Source organism: Micropterus dolomieu, linkage group LG01 (assembly GCF_021292245.1).
Source record: "Micropterus dolomieu isolate WLL.071019.BEF.003 ecotype Adirondacks linkage group LG01, ASM2129224v1, whole genome shotgun sequence".
Taxonomy (NCBI): Eukaryota; Metazoa; Chordata; class Actinopteri; order Centrarchiformes; family Centrarchidae; genus Micropterus; species Micropterus dolomieu.
This window is the reverse complement of record NC_060150.1, coordinates 42,793,731-42,810,728: the sequence shown is the minus strand read 5'-3', so window position 1 is coordinate 42,810,728 and position 16,998 is coordinate 42,793,731. Positions and strand designations below refer to the sequence as shown.

The following is a 16,998-nucleotide window of genomic DNA, read 5'->3' as shown; positions in this document are numbered from 1 at the left end:
TTTTTAAGCCATGTCCCTACAGACTAAGCTACACAAAGAAAATTAATGGGGGTAAACTTTGTGTTGTGTTCACCCTCATGGCACAGTCTGACCAAAATTTGCTTTCAGTTCATTTCTATGTGAAACGGGATGAGACATAGTTGCAATTTGACCCACCTTCATGCTTCACGCAGAGTTTAGTCTGATTGAACTCAGGCAGTAGTTTTCAATGGTTCCAAGTGCTCTTAAGGTTAGGTGTCCCACAAGGATGTATTCTAGGTCCTCTTTTATTCACCATATACATAAACAATATTATCTCCATTCCAAATTGTAATGTAGATTTTTATGATTATATTATTTTTATGCCACATCTGGCCAATGCAAATCTACAGTCTGATTTTGATACATTTCAATGTTTTAAATTCTGACTAAACAAATTGTATGCTATTTTCAAGGTCAGTTTAAGAGTATCCACCCTACTGTATCTGTACCCTTCAGGGTTCTCAGTTTGAAATTGTTGAGTCATACTTGTTAATCGGACTTGACATTAGACTCACTTTTTAGACCTATGTGAAACACCTGACAAGCAAACTGAAAATCAGGTTTTTGTATAGAGTCAGATCAATCTGTGAATTCTTTTGTTTCTGTCCATATTTAAACTGTATATGTTTATTCTTGTTCACAGGGCTCTATTTAAAGAGATCATGTTTCACCTGTTTAAATAAAGCTAACGCACTCACAATGATAATGCTAACATGCTGATGTACTGCAGGTATAATGTTCATCTTAGTTAATGTTTAGATTTGCAAAATAGCCCTAAAAAAACTACAACAGAGGCTGATGGGGATGCCATTTGTTTTCTGCCCTGATGATGGAGCTAGAGGAAAAGTCAGGGGATAAAAGTCCATTAAGTGCCATTAATCCTGATGGGAACATGAATGACTGATCCAATTTCATGGCATTCCCTCCGATAGTTGTTGAAATATTTCAGTCTGGACCAAAGTGGTGGACCAATCAGCATTGCCACAGAGCCACGCCGCTAGCATGGCAAAAAAAATGATGTGCAAAATATTCAAAAGCAACACCCCTTTCCAAGAAGTGCACCCCTTACTCTAGAATGCTGGTTCCCAGTCTGCGGGTCGGGACCCTACAAAGGATCACAAGTTAAATCTGAGGATAAGAGAAGCAGAAAAACATGTTTCTGCTAACCAAAATTATGTTGAAGTTCTTCTAAGCTTCGCTTTTGTTTCTTGGGATAATTTTCGATAATTGTATCCGTTTCATGCCCTTTAAAAGTATTTCAGTAAAACCCCTCACACCCTGACACGTTGTTCACGTTTCCTGTAGTGAGGGTGTGTAGCGGTGGCACAGGGTTGAGTACAGGGTGGGAGCTCTGCTCAGTATGTGTTACTGAAATTCTCCTCTTAAGGAATTCCAGGCTGCACTAATCCACTCCCGCCCAATAATGCTCCAACAGTACAGGGTGGAGAGTTTTGAGACAGTCAGATGTTATTAAATGTGTTTTTAATTACCCTACAACACTTACAAACTACCACGAGTCAATAGTCTCTAACACAGGGTCCTTTTCGTTTTTTCAACTGCAAATCCTTTATCTGTAATCTAAATCACTGGTTTGTAAACTTTCATGTTATGATCCCTCAGAATAAAACATTGTCTACTCAGGCAACCCCATCTCCTTGGAACAACTCATACATATATATACTACTAATTTGTTTTGTCAGAACTTTTCCCTTAATTTCTAATTGACTCAGGACAGCTACTCACTTGTTCAATATGTCAGTGAGCTGTGAGCAATTTTCAGATGGTTACATATTAATATTTTTAGGAAATAGATTTATAACTAAATTGAACAATCAGGCAAATACTTTCTCGTGCAGCAGAATTGTTTAGCCATTTTTCCTATCCTGTTATTTTATAACTTTGCTTTCTTGCCAAGAGTTTGATGAGAAGATCGATACCACTTTCATAGCTGTACGTTAAATATAAAGCTACTGCCAGCAACCGCTTAGCTTAGCTTAAAGACTGACTGTTTGCCTGGCAATTTCACATTGAAAACAAAACACTGTAAAAAGACAACCTGTTGTTTTCACATTTCAGTTTCAGGCACGGATTAAACAATTATTGATCTTTAGAGGCGCTGGCTTTTTTACTGTTTGACAGAGCCAGGCTAGCTGTTTCCCCCTGTTTCCAGTATTTATGCTAAACTAACCATCTGCTGGTGGTATCTTCATTTTTAGTGTACAGATATGAGAGAGGTATTGATCTTCTTATCAAACTCTCTGCAAGACAAGTATGTGTATTTCCCAAAATGACAAACTAATCCTTGAATCGTCTCATGGCCCGAGTTTTAGCCTGTGGCTCCTTTAAAGGGTCCTGCCTCCCAGGTTGGGAACCACTTAAATGCATGTGGGGCTTAAATGCATGCAATCCTATTGTTGAATATATGTTTTTAAACATTGTCTATGATCCAAGCCTTGTAACTATTTAGTTTCCTTTAATACATTTAATTTTTCATTCATTTTGTATTCAAGATTAAAGAAAAAAACATGAATGCTCAGAAATATTTGCCCTTTTCCTCCCCAACCCTCCCTTTCCATGCGCTACACTATGTGTTTAATTTTTTTATCCTCAACCGCAACCTACACATAACACACAGTATCACCACCTCCAGAAAATGTAATATAAGGTGACTTTCATTTGTTACTCAGATTTTATTACGCTCTTTCTTTTTCCTCCTGAAAAAATGGTAGTGTGTTTGTGTGGAGCAAAGGTTATTGTGAACCATTAAAACTGTTGTTGATGTTGTGCAATCCCCCAGTCAAGCACACACAAAACATCCATACTGTCAAAGTGTCTGTCTCATATCACAGTGCATTTTAATAATTCCTGTTACTGAATCAAGGCCTGTCTTCACACACACAAACCTGCCATACAGTGATTGTAGTTTGCTGTTGCTCTGTGTAGTTCTCAGTGAGTCTGGATTTCTGGTTGAAATAAAACATTTCTTAATGTTCTGTTGAAATCCTGTTTTCTGTTGATCATGACTCCTCATGTGGTTAAAGAAACTACTGAGGCACTTTCTCTGTACATTGGTATGAAACATGTGATTGTGCACCTCAGGGTGAAGAGTCCATCGACGTAAAATCTTCTTTCTGTGAAGTTTTTTTGCAAGATTCACAAACAGAGCGAGCCAGTTTAATTTCCTCAGTCTAAGACATGAAGATGATTAACTTCATTTGAGACTGATTGATGCCTGTTCTCAGCAGGGAGTCAAACTGGACCACTATGTTGTTTCATAAACATTAACTGGTTATAATTGTGTTCTGGTTGTTTTAAAGGAATTTATTTTTCACCTGCACAGGAAGACCAGGTGAAAGTAGGTGAATGAAATTCTTCAGACAAGGTTACACCAGCAACTACTGACAACAGTAGTAGCACAACAATAAGGAAGGAATTATATAAACAAAATATCTGAAATGCAAATAAAGTGTAAAACAGCACTTAGGTTACCACTAGTGCGCAATTGGCAAATAAGTAATATTGTGAAATGCTGCAAGACACTGAAATTCCAGGTGACTAAAGCTGAAAACCAAAAAAAGATCAACAGAAAGCGATTCAGCAACAATTTTGATAATTGTTTTCTATTTTTAAGAAACAATACCACGTTTGTCTTGACTCTGACAAAATATTCTTATCACATTATCTTATTACTTTCTTCTGAAGCTTTCATTGACATATTATGGCTTTCATCAGCAGATAGTTTTTTCGGTTTTCAAGGAGGTGGTTTAGTATTTGATATATTTACCGTGTTCTCTATACACAATTTGAACGTACTAACTTTGCTACTTTATAGTTATGCTCTGACACTATTCAGAGTAAATAGTACACCTTTCTTTACTCCACAAGCATTTATTTTCCATTTATGTTTAATAGTCACATTGCAGACTAAGATTTTTCTCTGAAATTGAGTTTCCAATACTACTGTACTTTTACTACTGCTACTTAAAGCGGGGATTGGCAATTTATTTCAGAAGCATTTGTTATATTTTTAGAAATTCTCTTTACATTCCGGTAGCAATCAATAAATCAAATGCTCTGACACAAAAATTTAAAAAACCTGGTATCTGTGGTTGTTGCAGGACTGTAATATGCACAGCCATTGGCCGGCCTACCTACCTGCTCGCACTCTGCCCGTGCACTCAGTGTTTGTGTTTTGGGGGATTGACTTACCAGCACAGAACCAATGTTAGAAAGAAAACGTCAACTCCGGCCAGGACTTGGTCTGATGACATCCAACGCAGACACAAATCCAGCAAGTAAGCAATTGAGAGCACCAACGATCACTCCACCATCTGAACTCCCATTGTTAAACGGGTACAATTGACTGACTCAATGAAATACTAACTATGTTGAACCCAGGTGAGCTGATCACACTAGTATTAATGCTAACCAAAACCCAAGAAATAGCAACAAAACCCCTGCTTGTTAGGAGTGTGGTTTGTGTTCATGTTTTCCTGTTTAAGTCTGGTTTTGGTTCTGTGTTTTTCTGTGTAGCCTTGTTTGTTTATTCACATGTTCTAGTTTACTCTCTGTTTTCATGGGTTTGGTTTTAGATTCTGTGTTTCTACAGCTTTATATGATCTTGTCATGTTTAGGGTTTTGTAGCAAAGTTTAGTCCTTTGTTCATTCGCATGTTTAAGTTTTCTTAGTACAGGTACTGGTCATATAATTAGAATATCATCAAAAATTTATTTATTGATGATATATTGAAGATTTATTTCAGTAATTCCATTCAAGAAGTGAAACTTGGATATTATATTCATTCATTACATACAGACTGATATATTTCAAATGTTTATTTCATTTAATTGTGATGATTAAAACTGACAATGAAAATCCCAAATTCAATATCTCCAAAAATTAGAATATTACTTAAGACCAATCCAAAAAAAGGATTTTTAGAAATGTTGGCCAACTGAAAAGTATGAACATGAAAAGTATGAGCATGTACAGACCTCAGTACTTAGTTGAGGCTCTCTCTTCCTCTGGACTCTGGGACCTTGATTTCCAAAGGAAATGCAAAATTTACTTTCATCAGAGAACATAACTTTGGACAACTCAGCAGCAGTCCAGTCCTTTTTGTCTTTAGCCCAGGCGAGAGGCTTCTGACGCTGTGTCTTGTTCAAGAGTGGCTTGACACAAGGAATGCGACAGCTGAAACCCATGTCTTTCATACGTCTGTGCGTGGTGGTTCTTGAAGCACTGACTCCAGCTGCAGTCCACTCTTTGTGAATCTCCCCCACATTTTTGAATGGGTTTTGTTTCACAATCCTCTCCAGGGTGCGGTTATCCCTATTGCTTGTACACTTTTTTCTACCACATCTTTTCCTTCCCTTCGCCTCTCTATTAAGGTGCTTGGACACAGAGCTCTGTGAACAGCCAGCCTCTTTAGCAATGACCTTTTGTGTCTTGCCCTCCTTGTGCAAGGTGTCAATGGTCGTCTTTTGGACAGCTGTCAAGTCAGCGGTCTTCCCCATGATTGTGTAGCCTACAGAACTAGACTGAGAGACCATTTAAAGGCCTTTGCAGGTGTTTTGAGTTAATTAGCTGATTAGAGTGTGGCACCAGGTGTCTTCAATATTGAACCTTTTCACAATATTCTAATTTTCTGGGACTCCATATCTAGACAAAAATGTGCGGATAAACAGCCCCTTACCTGACCCTCTGCACATCAACCAAGGCATACAGAGGATGTCCTGAATGGAGACCAGAATTTACATGTCAATAAAAAGAATGACTCCAAAGCATTTGTCTGAATTTACTGCACATCTATGAACTTACTCAACATGTAAATAAAGCCACTGATCAGCATGGTAACAGTCTAAACTTAGTAATAACAAGATAAAACATTGACAATGTTTCAGTGTTCAAATTACCTATTTCTGACTATCACTGTGTTTTGTGTCGCTTAACATTGGATAAACAGTCAATTTATGACAGTTTCTGGAAGACGATCACAATGCTGATGCATGCGCAGTGGGGATATGACGCCATTGAAAGGTGACCAAATGAAACACACCTTTACTTTGATTAAAATTACGTATTTCTCAGGGTTTGAAACTTGTTTGAAACATTTGGGATCATGTACACAACTCGAGAAAAACTATAACAAAGGTCTAGTTGTGTTTACATATTTATGCAGGAAAGTTACATATTATTTCTTTAACTGGCTAAGATTTTCCTGAAACAGGAAATGTTTTTTGCTCACTGCTTCGCATTGCAACCTTTTTTTAAATGTTGCATTTTATTTCCAAATAAATGCCATGTTGACCCATGTCTGTCTGGTGTGTAAATAGGCAAGTGCTTGCAAAAATGTTTGAAATAGCTTTATATGATGATAATCTGTCAGTGTTGTGTTTTCAGATTGTTCCAAAGCCTCCAAGTTGCCCTAGGAGACGGTCATAGCAGCTTTAAAGAAATTCTCCAAAGGTAAAGGTAGCCAAGCTGCCAGGTCTGTGGGCCCTCTTTCTGTTAAGGGACAGTGGCAAGTGATCAAGTGCTTCCTCGCTGGTTCTTGGGCTTAGCCGTGCCTCAGGAATGTGCCGGTATGCTGGTAGAACAGTAGGGATTTATCCGTGGTGTCAGCCCCTATCTGGCCTGTTGATACACAGTCCAGTGGACTGCAACGAACCTCTGGCACACAAGAGCAGGGCTGATGGGACAGCAGCGTCATCTGTGGGATCAAGAGTGCTGAGAGGGGGACAGAGAGGCTGCACCACCTAGACAGCTTGAATAAGCTAATAAATACCGAATAAATTAAGTTGCCTTAAAAGGAACTGTTTGACATTTAGGGAAATACGTTTTGCTTTCTTGCTGAGAGTTAGGTAAGAAGAAGGGCGCCACATAGCCAGGAGACTCTTAGTTTAGAAGAACGGCGCCACACAGCCAGGAGACTCTTAGCTTAGCTTAGCATAAATGCTGGAAACTGAGAGAAACAGCAATTCCGGCTCTGTCCAAAATCCAACTACTTATTAGAGCTGCTGGAACACGATTTTGTTACCTGTGGAGTCAGGCCTGCTGTTTCTACCTCTTTCCAGTTTGTATGCTAAGCTGTTTCCTGGCTGTAGCTTCATATTTGATATACACACTTCAGAGTGGTATCAATCCATCCATCTATGTCTTGGCATAAAGTGTCGAGCTATTCCTTTCATTTTCCTTTTACGCAGCTTAAAAGTGAGACTGTAATTTAGGAATAACACATTCTCCCTCCTATGGTTCATAAGCAATGCACCTTTGCTCGCTTCACGGTGTTGTTGCCATACCCTTACTTGGTCTGGTATGAGCAGGAGCTTATGGTGGCTAATGTTACTAAATTAATACATATTAAGATTTACCTTTGTCCTATAACTGCCACAGCAACCACTGACTTTAAGGTTGGACAGTTCATCGAACACCCACCCCACACTGTCACACATTTATGTTCTTTGTCAGCTTGTTCCAGCGCTTGATTTGAAGCTACATGATGTTTGGGCAGCGTAAACATCATATAGCTCCATGTGGTTAATGGCCGTACCATTCTATCAGATGGAAATCCCAAATATCCGCCTGACATATTTGGAATCTCCTCTAGAATTTAACGTTTCCCAGCATGACTTTTAAATTGACAGAGAGGTTGAGGTGAAGGAATTCATGGCAGCAGCAAAGGTGCATTTTGACCATTGGAAGTGCTTTTTCTTCTGGCATCTATAAATTACATAATATTATTAATTATGTAGGGTCGGGGCTCAGATGAGGAGTCTGTGGTGTTTAACAATGAACAGATCAAGCTTTATGATGGGCCAAAACACTCATACACTGCTGCTTACTTGCGGTAATATTATGACGGGTATAACATCACTGAATATTCTGTTTATTCTGGATAAAGCGGCCTGATGTTCAAGGTTTTCTCATTCATCTGGTTATGTAACACCAGATCTCATATCTGTAATCCTGACAACACAATGTGGATTTAATTAGTGCAAATTAGCTTCACTCGATCAACTCAGAGAGGGTATGAAGGGTGGGTGGGCTGTGTGATTGTCCACTGAAGGTATTTTCTCCCACCAACTAGCTGAAAGGAGGGAATTCAAACAGGGATAACTGAGGAGAGGACGATACCACCCACCCCCTCCCCAGTTCACATGACTGCGATTAGAGCAGAGGAGGAGTGTGGTGGGACAGAGAGAGGGAGAGATGGTGAGCCCTATGAATGACATTCTTCTGATTTTGCCGCACGGATCACATCCGAGAACCCAACTTACCTTTGGTTGCTCGCTGAGGGTCGTCCACTCTTCTGGGGTAATTAAACTAAAAAAAAAAGTAGTCATGTAGACATTTGTTTTAAATTTTGGTTTCAAGTGCTGCTTGTACAAATAGTTTGTGTTACATGTGGACACTGGTTTATTCATGACTTACAGCCAGTGGTGGGAGAAGCAGTTATGCATTCAAAAGTACAAAAGTATAGCATTAGAATATACTAAAGTACTAAAAGTAGATGAACTCATAATATAGAATGGCCCATTTAAGAATTATGTACATTATTTTAAAGAATATTTATTGATGCATTAAAATGTGCATGACTTTAATTTTGCGGCTGGTAAAGGTGGGGCTTATATTTCACATAGAAGACATTATTGATATATATATATATCTGAATATTATAATATTCAGATATATATATATCAATAATGTCAATAATATTAATACACATATCATTTATTTGTTGATTATATTTTGTATTATCAATCTGAATTTGAAAAGTAAGTAACTAGTGTAAAAACAACCATATTTGCCTCTGATTTTTGAAAGTAGCAGAAAATGGAAAATCCTCAAGTAAAGTATCTCAAACTCATGCAGGACTGAGTAGTAATCCAGTCAGGCTCAGTCATGCTGTGTCACCCTGGTGTAGTTTATTTAAAATTAATATTAAAGTCAGTGGTGGAAAGTAACTTTTACTAGAGCACTGTACTTAAGTACAAATTTGAGGTACTTCCAACCTTATACTTCTACTCCACTACATTTCAGAGGGAGAGATTATACATGATTATCTGACAGCTGTAGTTTGCAGAATAATATTTTACACATTAAAAATATGATCAATTTAAAAATATAATTTTTATAGATTAAACTTCCAGCAACATGAGTAGCCTACACCATATCTAATCAGCTGAAGCAGCACAATGGTGTGTGGGAACTGTGTCCGGACCTTGTGTGATGCAGCTGCAGCAACCAGTTCTTCTCTGATGTCTACACTAAGTGTCTCTATATGATCTAATATAATATTTAAATGTAACTTTTCAGAATTTAAATATGGAGAGGTTAATATCAGACATAGCAACTCATTTATTTTTAATTAACACACACAACAGCTTACAGTAGACACAAAAAGTGTTTGAGGCTTAAATTCTTTGCTTTGTTCTCTAAATATTTTTATACAACTGAGAAACTTGACAGATTGGACTTTTGTGGCCAATAGGCTACTGATGTTTAAGTAGGCTACTTCAGTTGTGATTTGTAACTAAAACATGTTCTGAGTTCAGTTAAACTATGTAACGGGGACAGTTTTTGAATTACCTAAAACAATCCTTTAGCGGTCTTCTATAACTTTTAACAATTTCTTGTGACTTATAATCAGTCATTGGGCCTTTCCCAAAGTAAGCCTAGGGCTATTTGCTGAGCTGCTCCCTCCCCCTGCCTACTTCCACTCCGTTAGCGCGTTCACGGCAACAGTCCGCCACATTGAGTTGCCTACCATCTGAAACCAATTAGCACGGAGGGGTTGTGGATTATTACACCTCCAGTGATGAGTGAGCATCCATGCTGGCTTGGTGAAGATGTGTAACAGCCTTTGCTGCATGATGGATGACCCTTCTTTCAAACGTGAGTTCCGTGCCACTACGACCATAAACATGTAGGATTTTTTTATCCTGAAACATTTCTACTTTTCACCATACACAGGTTAACAACGCAGTCAGAATGTTGTGTTTAATGAAAGAAAATACTCTTGTCTGATAGACAATTTTTTTTCTTTTTTTTTTTTTTCCTGAATCTCATTCATCTCATACAAACATTTTTAGCCAAAACAAAAGTAGGCTACAAAAAAAAACGAGAGAATAATAGAACCTGACACAACTAGATACATTGGGCTAACAAGCAAAAAAGGCATTAAAGAAAAATATTGAAATCTTTAGCCTTCACATTTTAACTGTTTTAATTGCTTTACTATTGGTCAGACCATATAGGCCTAATGCTTCAATATAACCTTATGTTTAATTTCTATTTTGAAATGTTGTAGGCTATTTGTGGTTTCTTTTTAGACCAGTTGTATTTGTGAATATAATAAATTCTTTTAGAGGTTCAAAATATATAGCCTAGTCTTTTACAATCAATAGGCTATCAATCTTATCTTATAAAAGAATACAACATCTATTTTTCATAAATAAGTAACTGAACCAGTCAACATCTTAAAGAAATATTCTAAATCTAACCAAAATGATTTGGTACATGTACAAGCATAAAATAAATGACAAATGGTTTCAGTTTCGTTATTGCAAAACACTTCCTCAACATCGATCCTCCTGAACCTTAATGCAACTGTTGTTTGTTTGATATGATAGCAGTGAGTGAGATCCTTTGGCAAGTTCACTTGGCCGCTATATTTATACCCTTCAAGTTAACTAAAGGAACTTTGATCCGTGACGGAGTGGAAGTGGGAAGGGGCTATTTTCGGAAAGGCCCGTTGAGTGTTTGCAAGTACATGAAGTATTTTAGTGTGCGCTTTATACTCTCAGTTGCAGGTATGAGGGTGCTACACTGGTGCATGCTGGGAGTGACCATCCTGCTGCTGGTGTGCGAGGTCGCCATCAGCCAGCTGTGCAAGTCACTCATCACCTTGGTGGATGGTTTCCACACACTCTTCATCCTCATGCGCATGGCTCTTCCTCCTCCTCAAACTGCAAGCATAATAAAACCTTCGCTCTCCCATTTGAACTCCCCTGCGTCTCCCCCACATGCCTTCCTCTCCTCAGCAGGACTTCTTTCCAGTCTGCCTGCACAGTCATCCATCAAGCTTCCACCTGGCAATCAGACCGCCATTGATGGGTCAGCCATCCCAGATCAACCTCCCGCTCCTCAGTTTCACTGTGAAGCAGCCTCACTGGTCAACTCTCATCAACATTTCTCCTCAAAACTCTCTCCTCCAGCTCTCAGCTGCGGTCTGTCCTACACCACCAGCAGGGTTCAGACTGTGGGGATGTTCATTTCTGCTCTCGTCCTGGCCTCCCTGTGTCTCTCTTACATAATGGAAATAATCAGCTTTACCGTGGAGCCACACCCAGTAAAGCGTCCCCTGCTGCTTGTGGTGGTTGGAGCGGTCAGTGTGCTCCACAAGATGCTGGTGCTCGGCCTGAACTGGGATGAGCTGCTGGACTGGAATAAAGCCAGCAGACAACCGGGTACCAAATCTCACCTTGTAGTGAACCACAAAGGTAACATTGACTGCTCATTACATGTTCACTGTCAGAGCTGCTGCACAACTATACAGTATAACAATACGTGGTATCGTCTTTATAAAAGGTTTATAAGTTTAAAACAACAGCTTTATTAATGCTAAATAAATCACTCTCCTGAAAGCATTCATGGTCTTCCACTTGGCCCTGGTTATTCTTTTACCTCTGAACAGCTGCTTGTTGGATTTTTGGTTTAAGAAAGTTGAAAAAAATCTCGGAAACAGCACTGCCAGTTACAATGTCAGAAAAGTGTGGGAGGAGAGAAAACTGACCTTGTGCATCACAAACGATAAAGCCATGGGTAGGTCACATGAAACCTGCACATTCACAGCTTTCAAACTACACAACAAACTGCAAGCTACTTTTTAATTCTGTTTATAAAGGGTATAAAGAGTTAGAAGATTGATACCATGTCCATACAGTAAATGTTAAGCCAGAGCCAGTTAGCTTAGCATTAAAACTGGAAACAGTAGAGTTATGTCCAAAGACACCAACCCAAAGTTCACTAATTAACATGTTACATCTTGTTTGTAATTCGTACAAACACCGAAGCTTGAAAACAACGATTTGTTAGCTGTTTCCCCTTGTTCCAGTCTTGATGCTAAGCTAAGCTAACGGGATGCAAGCTGTAGCTTCATATTTACCATACATGTACTGCTCCTAACCACATCATTTTTATGCATTTCAGCTAGTTGAGTACTGTACATAAGGATTTTAACCCCTTGACACAGATTGTCACGAATTTGCATCACACCTCTTCCTTTCAGACTGCAAGCCAAGATGGTGCATGGATTCCCCCAATGCCTGTTTGTGCGTATTCGTAACGTACCTAGGAACCTTTTGCAAGCCCTGGTTTCTCGTTTATGCCTGTTGTATAAATTCAGCTATGATGTAGGTATGATGTAAATTATCACTAATTTACATCATACCTACATCATAGCTGAATTTATATCTTATCTATGTTCTATAGACAAATTAACAATCTTCACTTAATTTAACATCAGCTTGAAAGCAAATGAAAATACAAATTATTATTTTTATTTTTTTATTGTAAAAAAATTCAGGTGTCAAGGGGTTAAAGTCCAATGTCATGTAAGACATGTTGCTGCTGCAGTTCATTTTGGAGTGTGGAATTTGTTGCAGCTCACAATGATTCATGAAGCAGTTTTTAAATAATATTGCACATCCCCTCTCTGTGTATCACCAACTGTACACGAGTTTAAATTGGTCCATGTGAAAGCAGGTACTCATGATGGCGTTATGTAATAATAATTTTTTACTACAGAATTAGTGTGCATGTCCAGGTGATGATATTGACAGATTTCACTTTGAAGTAGCTGCCAAAGTGTATGTTCTGCTGTAAAGAACATCAAACAGTGTCCGTTTTTGTTTTTAATTCCTCTGTTCGACTCCCACAGTCATGGCTGAAGAGGAAACTAAAGGAGAGGCCGAGCTGGGGCGAGTCCAATCTGCTGTAGAGGACATGCTTCACAATGGGGCACTAGTCCTCTGTAACCCGGGGACCTCCTGTGACCCTGACACTGACTCTCAAACACCACAACGACAGCCAGCAGTTCACCTGCATGCAGCACCTCCACGGGACAGCAGCAACTGTGAAGTAACAAGCGGTGTTGCAGATTTGAGTCACTTAGAAGACATCACAGAGATTTACAAAGACAAAACCTGCATGGGGTATCTTGGTGAGAGTGTAGCTACTTGGACTAGTATCCCTAAGAATCTGTTTATATCTTTATGGACCAAAAGCACATGTACTCTAGCTCTGATCACAAAAAATGTTTTTTCCTCTTTCAGACAGTCAACATGCATCTATCACCTCCCCAGTCTGCAAGTCATCAGATCACATCAAGATCCCCGTACCAGTCTATTTCCTGTCGTTCGTCCCTGTCGTTCAGGGCCTTTGTACCTCCCTCCTGTCTCTAAGCAACAGCCTGGTGATGCTGCTGGTCGGCCCTCAGTGCCTGCACAGCTCTGGGACCTGTGGCTTCCTGGTTTACCTGGATCCTGCTCTCTCCCTGCTGGCTGTGATCACCCTGATTGCCACAGCCACGCCACAGGTCAGTCTGTGTGTGTTCATGTCATTGCCATTCAGTTGCTTTTAAACATTCAGCTCTTATCAAGACCAAATTCAACCCACTAATTAGAAACGCCATTTAAAGGATCAGTTCAAGAAGATTTGAGAAATAATTAATTTTCTGCAGTTGTATCCAAACCTGTACAGACTGTTGCCGTTGCTCTCCAGGTGCACAGGTACGGACTGCTGCTGCTACAGGCCACACCTCCACACATTTGTGTGTATGATCTTGGACGGAAGATTGCGAGTGTCCCTGGAGTGCAGGCTGTGCATGACCTCCACGTCTGGCAGTTAACTGAATCTTTCACGGTGGCCTCTGTCCATGTACACTGCCACGCTGGGTTTCCAGCACACAGGTAAAGTTCTTAAACTTTTTTTACTGGTGGTTATACGATAGCCCCTGAAAACTCTTCTGATTGGGTGGAAGCTGACAGTGAGGCTTAACATGCTCTTGGAATTCAGTTTATAGTGAGGACTGCTTAGGAGAAAAATTGATAATGACTGGTTTATATTGTTTTATTTCATGCTTGGAATGAGATGCAGAAAACAGACAATCACTAAAATTATTTTATTTATTTACAGGAGTCTGTGTTATCATGAATATGTTTTTGCACAGATAAAAACTGTATATTGTACTAATGTAGAATAATTTCCATTTGTCCAGGTGTGCTGATCTGATGTCGGGAGTCACTAGGGTGCTGCAGAGTGTGGGAGTGAGCTGCTGCACCGTTCAGCCAGAGTTTGCTTACTGCTCTGCAGGCAATGGGAGTGGTGACCAGTCTGCAGTCGTCCACAGAGAGGACCCCTCCCAGCCTCCTCTCCTGGCCTGCAGCCTCGCCTGTGGAAAGGCCTGTGCTGGGAATATGTGCTGCACTCCCCTAGGAGAGGAGTCCAGGAGCCTGCTGGCACCACCAGCTGGGGAAACAAAGGAAGAGCCTCAGACTCTGGTCATCGAGAACACCTTCCTCTGACTCTGTTGTTTTAACCAAAGAATTACACTGGAGGAAAATAAAGGAATCATCTGATACTCATGTACCAATGTACATCTCTCAAAACGATGCCTGCACATTAAATGAAAATGTCCTGTTAGTTTTTTGACATTAACACAGTGCTGCACCAAAGATTTCTATGCGATATGAAGTAGCCTGAAATTCAACAAAAATGGAGGAATTTTTTTTTCTTCATTTGTACCCGGAACCTCTTTACTCTGTCCCATGTATGTTTTAGAATAAAACAAAAATAAAAATTCTAAAGCAAGTGTGTCTGTTAATTTTTAGATAATGGAAAATGCATTAATCCCACACTGTGTCTCAGCAGCAAGAGAAAGAACAAGAACAAATGCATATAGATGCGTGAAGCATCTACTATAATCAAAATGTGAAATATATGTCTATGTATATACAAACAGTGGTGGAAAGTAGCAAAGTACATTAAGTACTATACAAATTTGAGGTTTTTATACTTTATTTGAGTATTTTCATTGTGTGCTACTATAGAATTCTACTACACTACATTTCTCTGACAGCTATAGTTACTTTACAGCTCAGTATTTTACAAAACATGATCAATTTATAAAATGCAATGCATTAATACAGATTAAACAATGCATCATCCTACTTACTTGATATATACAAAACAGGTATTTGACAGTTATAGTTAGCCTACTAGTTACTGTGCAGACTAAGATTCAAAACATATGTTATGAAATATTATTGTTATAGATTTAACTACCTGATAGTAGCTATATAAAGTAGTTAGTTACAATTTGCTCTACTTAAAATTAATTACATTAATTGCCCCCCACTGTTTCTGCCAAACATAAAATTACAACTAATGTTGAGTCAAAATAGTCACAAATAAAACAAAGAAATGAGGAAGATTTAATAAATTAAATAAAAAATGTGCACTCTCAAAAAAATTGGTGGGTAAATGGTTTTGTGTCTTAATTAAATATGAGACTGAGAGTAGAGCAGATCACACAGTGGGCTTTTTCATGGCAGACATTTGGATCTGTGATTGCAGGAAATGCACAGGTGTAACTATAAACAATAGTGATGTCTCAGCATGCACTGGTACACTTAAATGAAATGCATACAATTTTAATATCATCAGTTACCCCTATGCCTTTCCTGCCATGACATTGATTTCTATTTGTGTTTAATTTTAACCGTATGCTACTGGATACTTGAATTTCCCTCGGGATAAATAAAGTATATATCTATCTATCTAGCCAATCCATAAACCTACCTGTGATGAAGCGATGTGGCTCCACCTTTTTATCATCATCAGACAGCCAATCACAATGCGTCTGTGTTCCACGACACCGCACAGACCAGACTATTTTTCCCTTTATTGTGTTTATTCGACATAAATATGCTTTAGGGCATCCAGCATGTGATTGTACTTTGTGTACACGTGCTTTCTTTGATAAATACAAAGTCACCTTAGATTTTTTTTGTGACACCATGACTAAGACGGGTCTGGCTGTTGTGAGGTACTTATAAGTTTGACTCGCATTGGTGAAGTGCCCGGATGAGCCTCGGTGGTCCGGGGTGCAGGCTTCAAACCTGTAGCTGCTTAGCGGCAGAGTGGTTCAATTCCACCTTTCGGGCGACGTTACAAGGCTTGTAAATGGTGTAATTTCAAGATAAATGACGTTATTATCCGTTTTAACATGACGTGGATTACCGATGTATTCAAGACGTATCGGAAAATATAAAGATATTGTAATCATATAGCTGAACACACACATACATTACATACATACCACATTTTAAACACTTAACACTGAAACTGTCTTTTTTTTTTTACTTTTTACGACCGTTCAGATCTTCTGAATACGTCACGGGCCTACTTCCTGTCCAGCTTTGTCCTTGTACTTCAATATAAAGGTCCAACTTATTGAAGGAAACGACCCGGAAAAGCCTCACGTGTTTTTTTCTAAATTACTTTCTTCATCACAATACATTTACTCAAGTACTGTCCTTTGGTAACATTTTTGAGGTACTTGTACTTTATCTGTCTATTTTTTATTTTGTGTTCCACTACATTGTAATAGCACTTTTACCTTTTATCTGACAGCTACTTTGTAGATAAAGATTTTATGTACAAGACATATGATCAGTTTGTAAAATATTTTACATTACAACAGTATATAAAGTTGTTAAAACCAGCTTTGCCGGGACATGCCACAGCATTAAAATGCTACTCATATAATGCATCATAATGTAAGATAATAAGATAACACACAGAAAGGACCATTCAGCATAATGAGTACTTAACATTCTTAATATTTATCTCCTACTACCTCTGTACACAAACCACTTGCACTTCATCGAAGACTAGATGGGAAATTAAGAA

The 16,998-nt window shown here is 38.9% G+C and overlaps 2 protein-coding genes and 1 non-coding gene across 6 annotated transcripts in view; 2 read left to right on the top strand and 1 right to left on the bottom strand.

Annotated features, from left to right (window-relative positions):
- LOC123961428 (dipeptidyl aminopeptidase-like protein 6) overlaps window positions 1-16,998 on the bottom strand; it is a 238,933-nt gene that overhangs the window by 36,164 nt on the left and 185,771 nt on the right. The window lies entirely within an intron of this gene.
- On the top strand, window positions 9,768-14,867 carry LOC123961649 (zinc transporter 1). Of its 2 annotated transcripts, none has more exons than XM_046037226.1 (6): window positions 9,768-9,918; window positions 10,830-11,525; window positions 12,965-13,246; window positions 13,359-13,621; window positions 13,807-13,994; window positions 14,303-14,867. In XM_046037226.1, exons 1-6 carry the CDS (start codon window positions 9,873-9,875, stop codon window positions 14,607-14,609), a joined length of 1,782 nt encoding a protein of 593 aa, XP_045893182.1. In that variant the 5' UTR covers window positions 9,768-9,872; the 3' UTR covers window positions 14,610-14,867. The 2 variants fall into 2 exon arrangements, with proteins under 2 accessions (XP_045893182.1, XP_045893272.1); XM_046037316.1 differs by having other exon boundaries at window positions 9,775-9,918; window positions 10,836-11,525.
- trnastop-uca lies at window positions 16,165-16,251 on the top strand. The gene has a single exon. It is a non-coding gene; the product is annotated as a tRNA-Sec (tRNA).

Excerpts from the sequence above, each read along its gene's own strand:
- LOC123961649 (XM_046037226.1), top strand. The coding sequence starts at position 9,873 with ATGTGTAACAGCCTTTGCTGCATGATGGATGACCCTTCTTTCAAAC. Across the intron at positions 11,526-12,964 it reads CCTTGTAGTGAACCACAAAG|TCATGGCTGAAGAGGAAACT; the intron begins GTAACATTGACT and ends CGACTCCCACAG. Across the intron at positions 13,995-14,302 it reads GCTGGGTTTCCAGCACACAG|GTGTGCTGATCTGATGTCGG; the intron begins GTAAAGTTCTTA and ends CCATTTGTCCAG.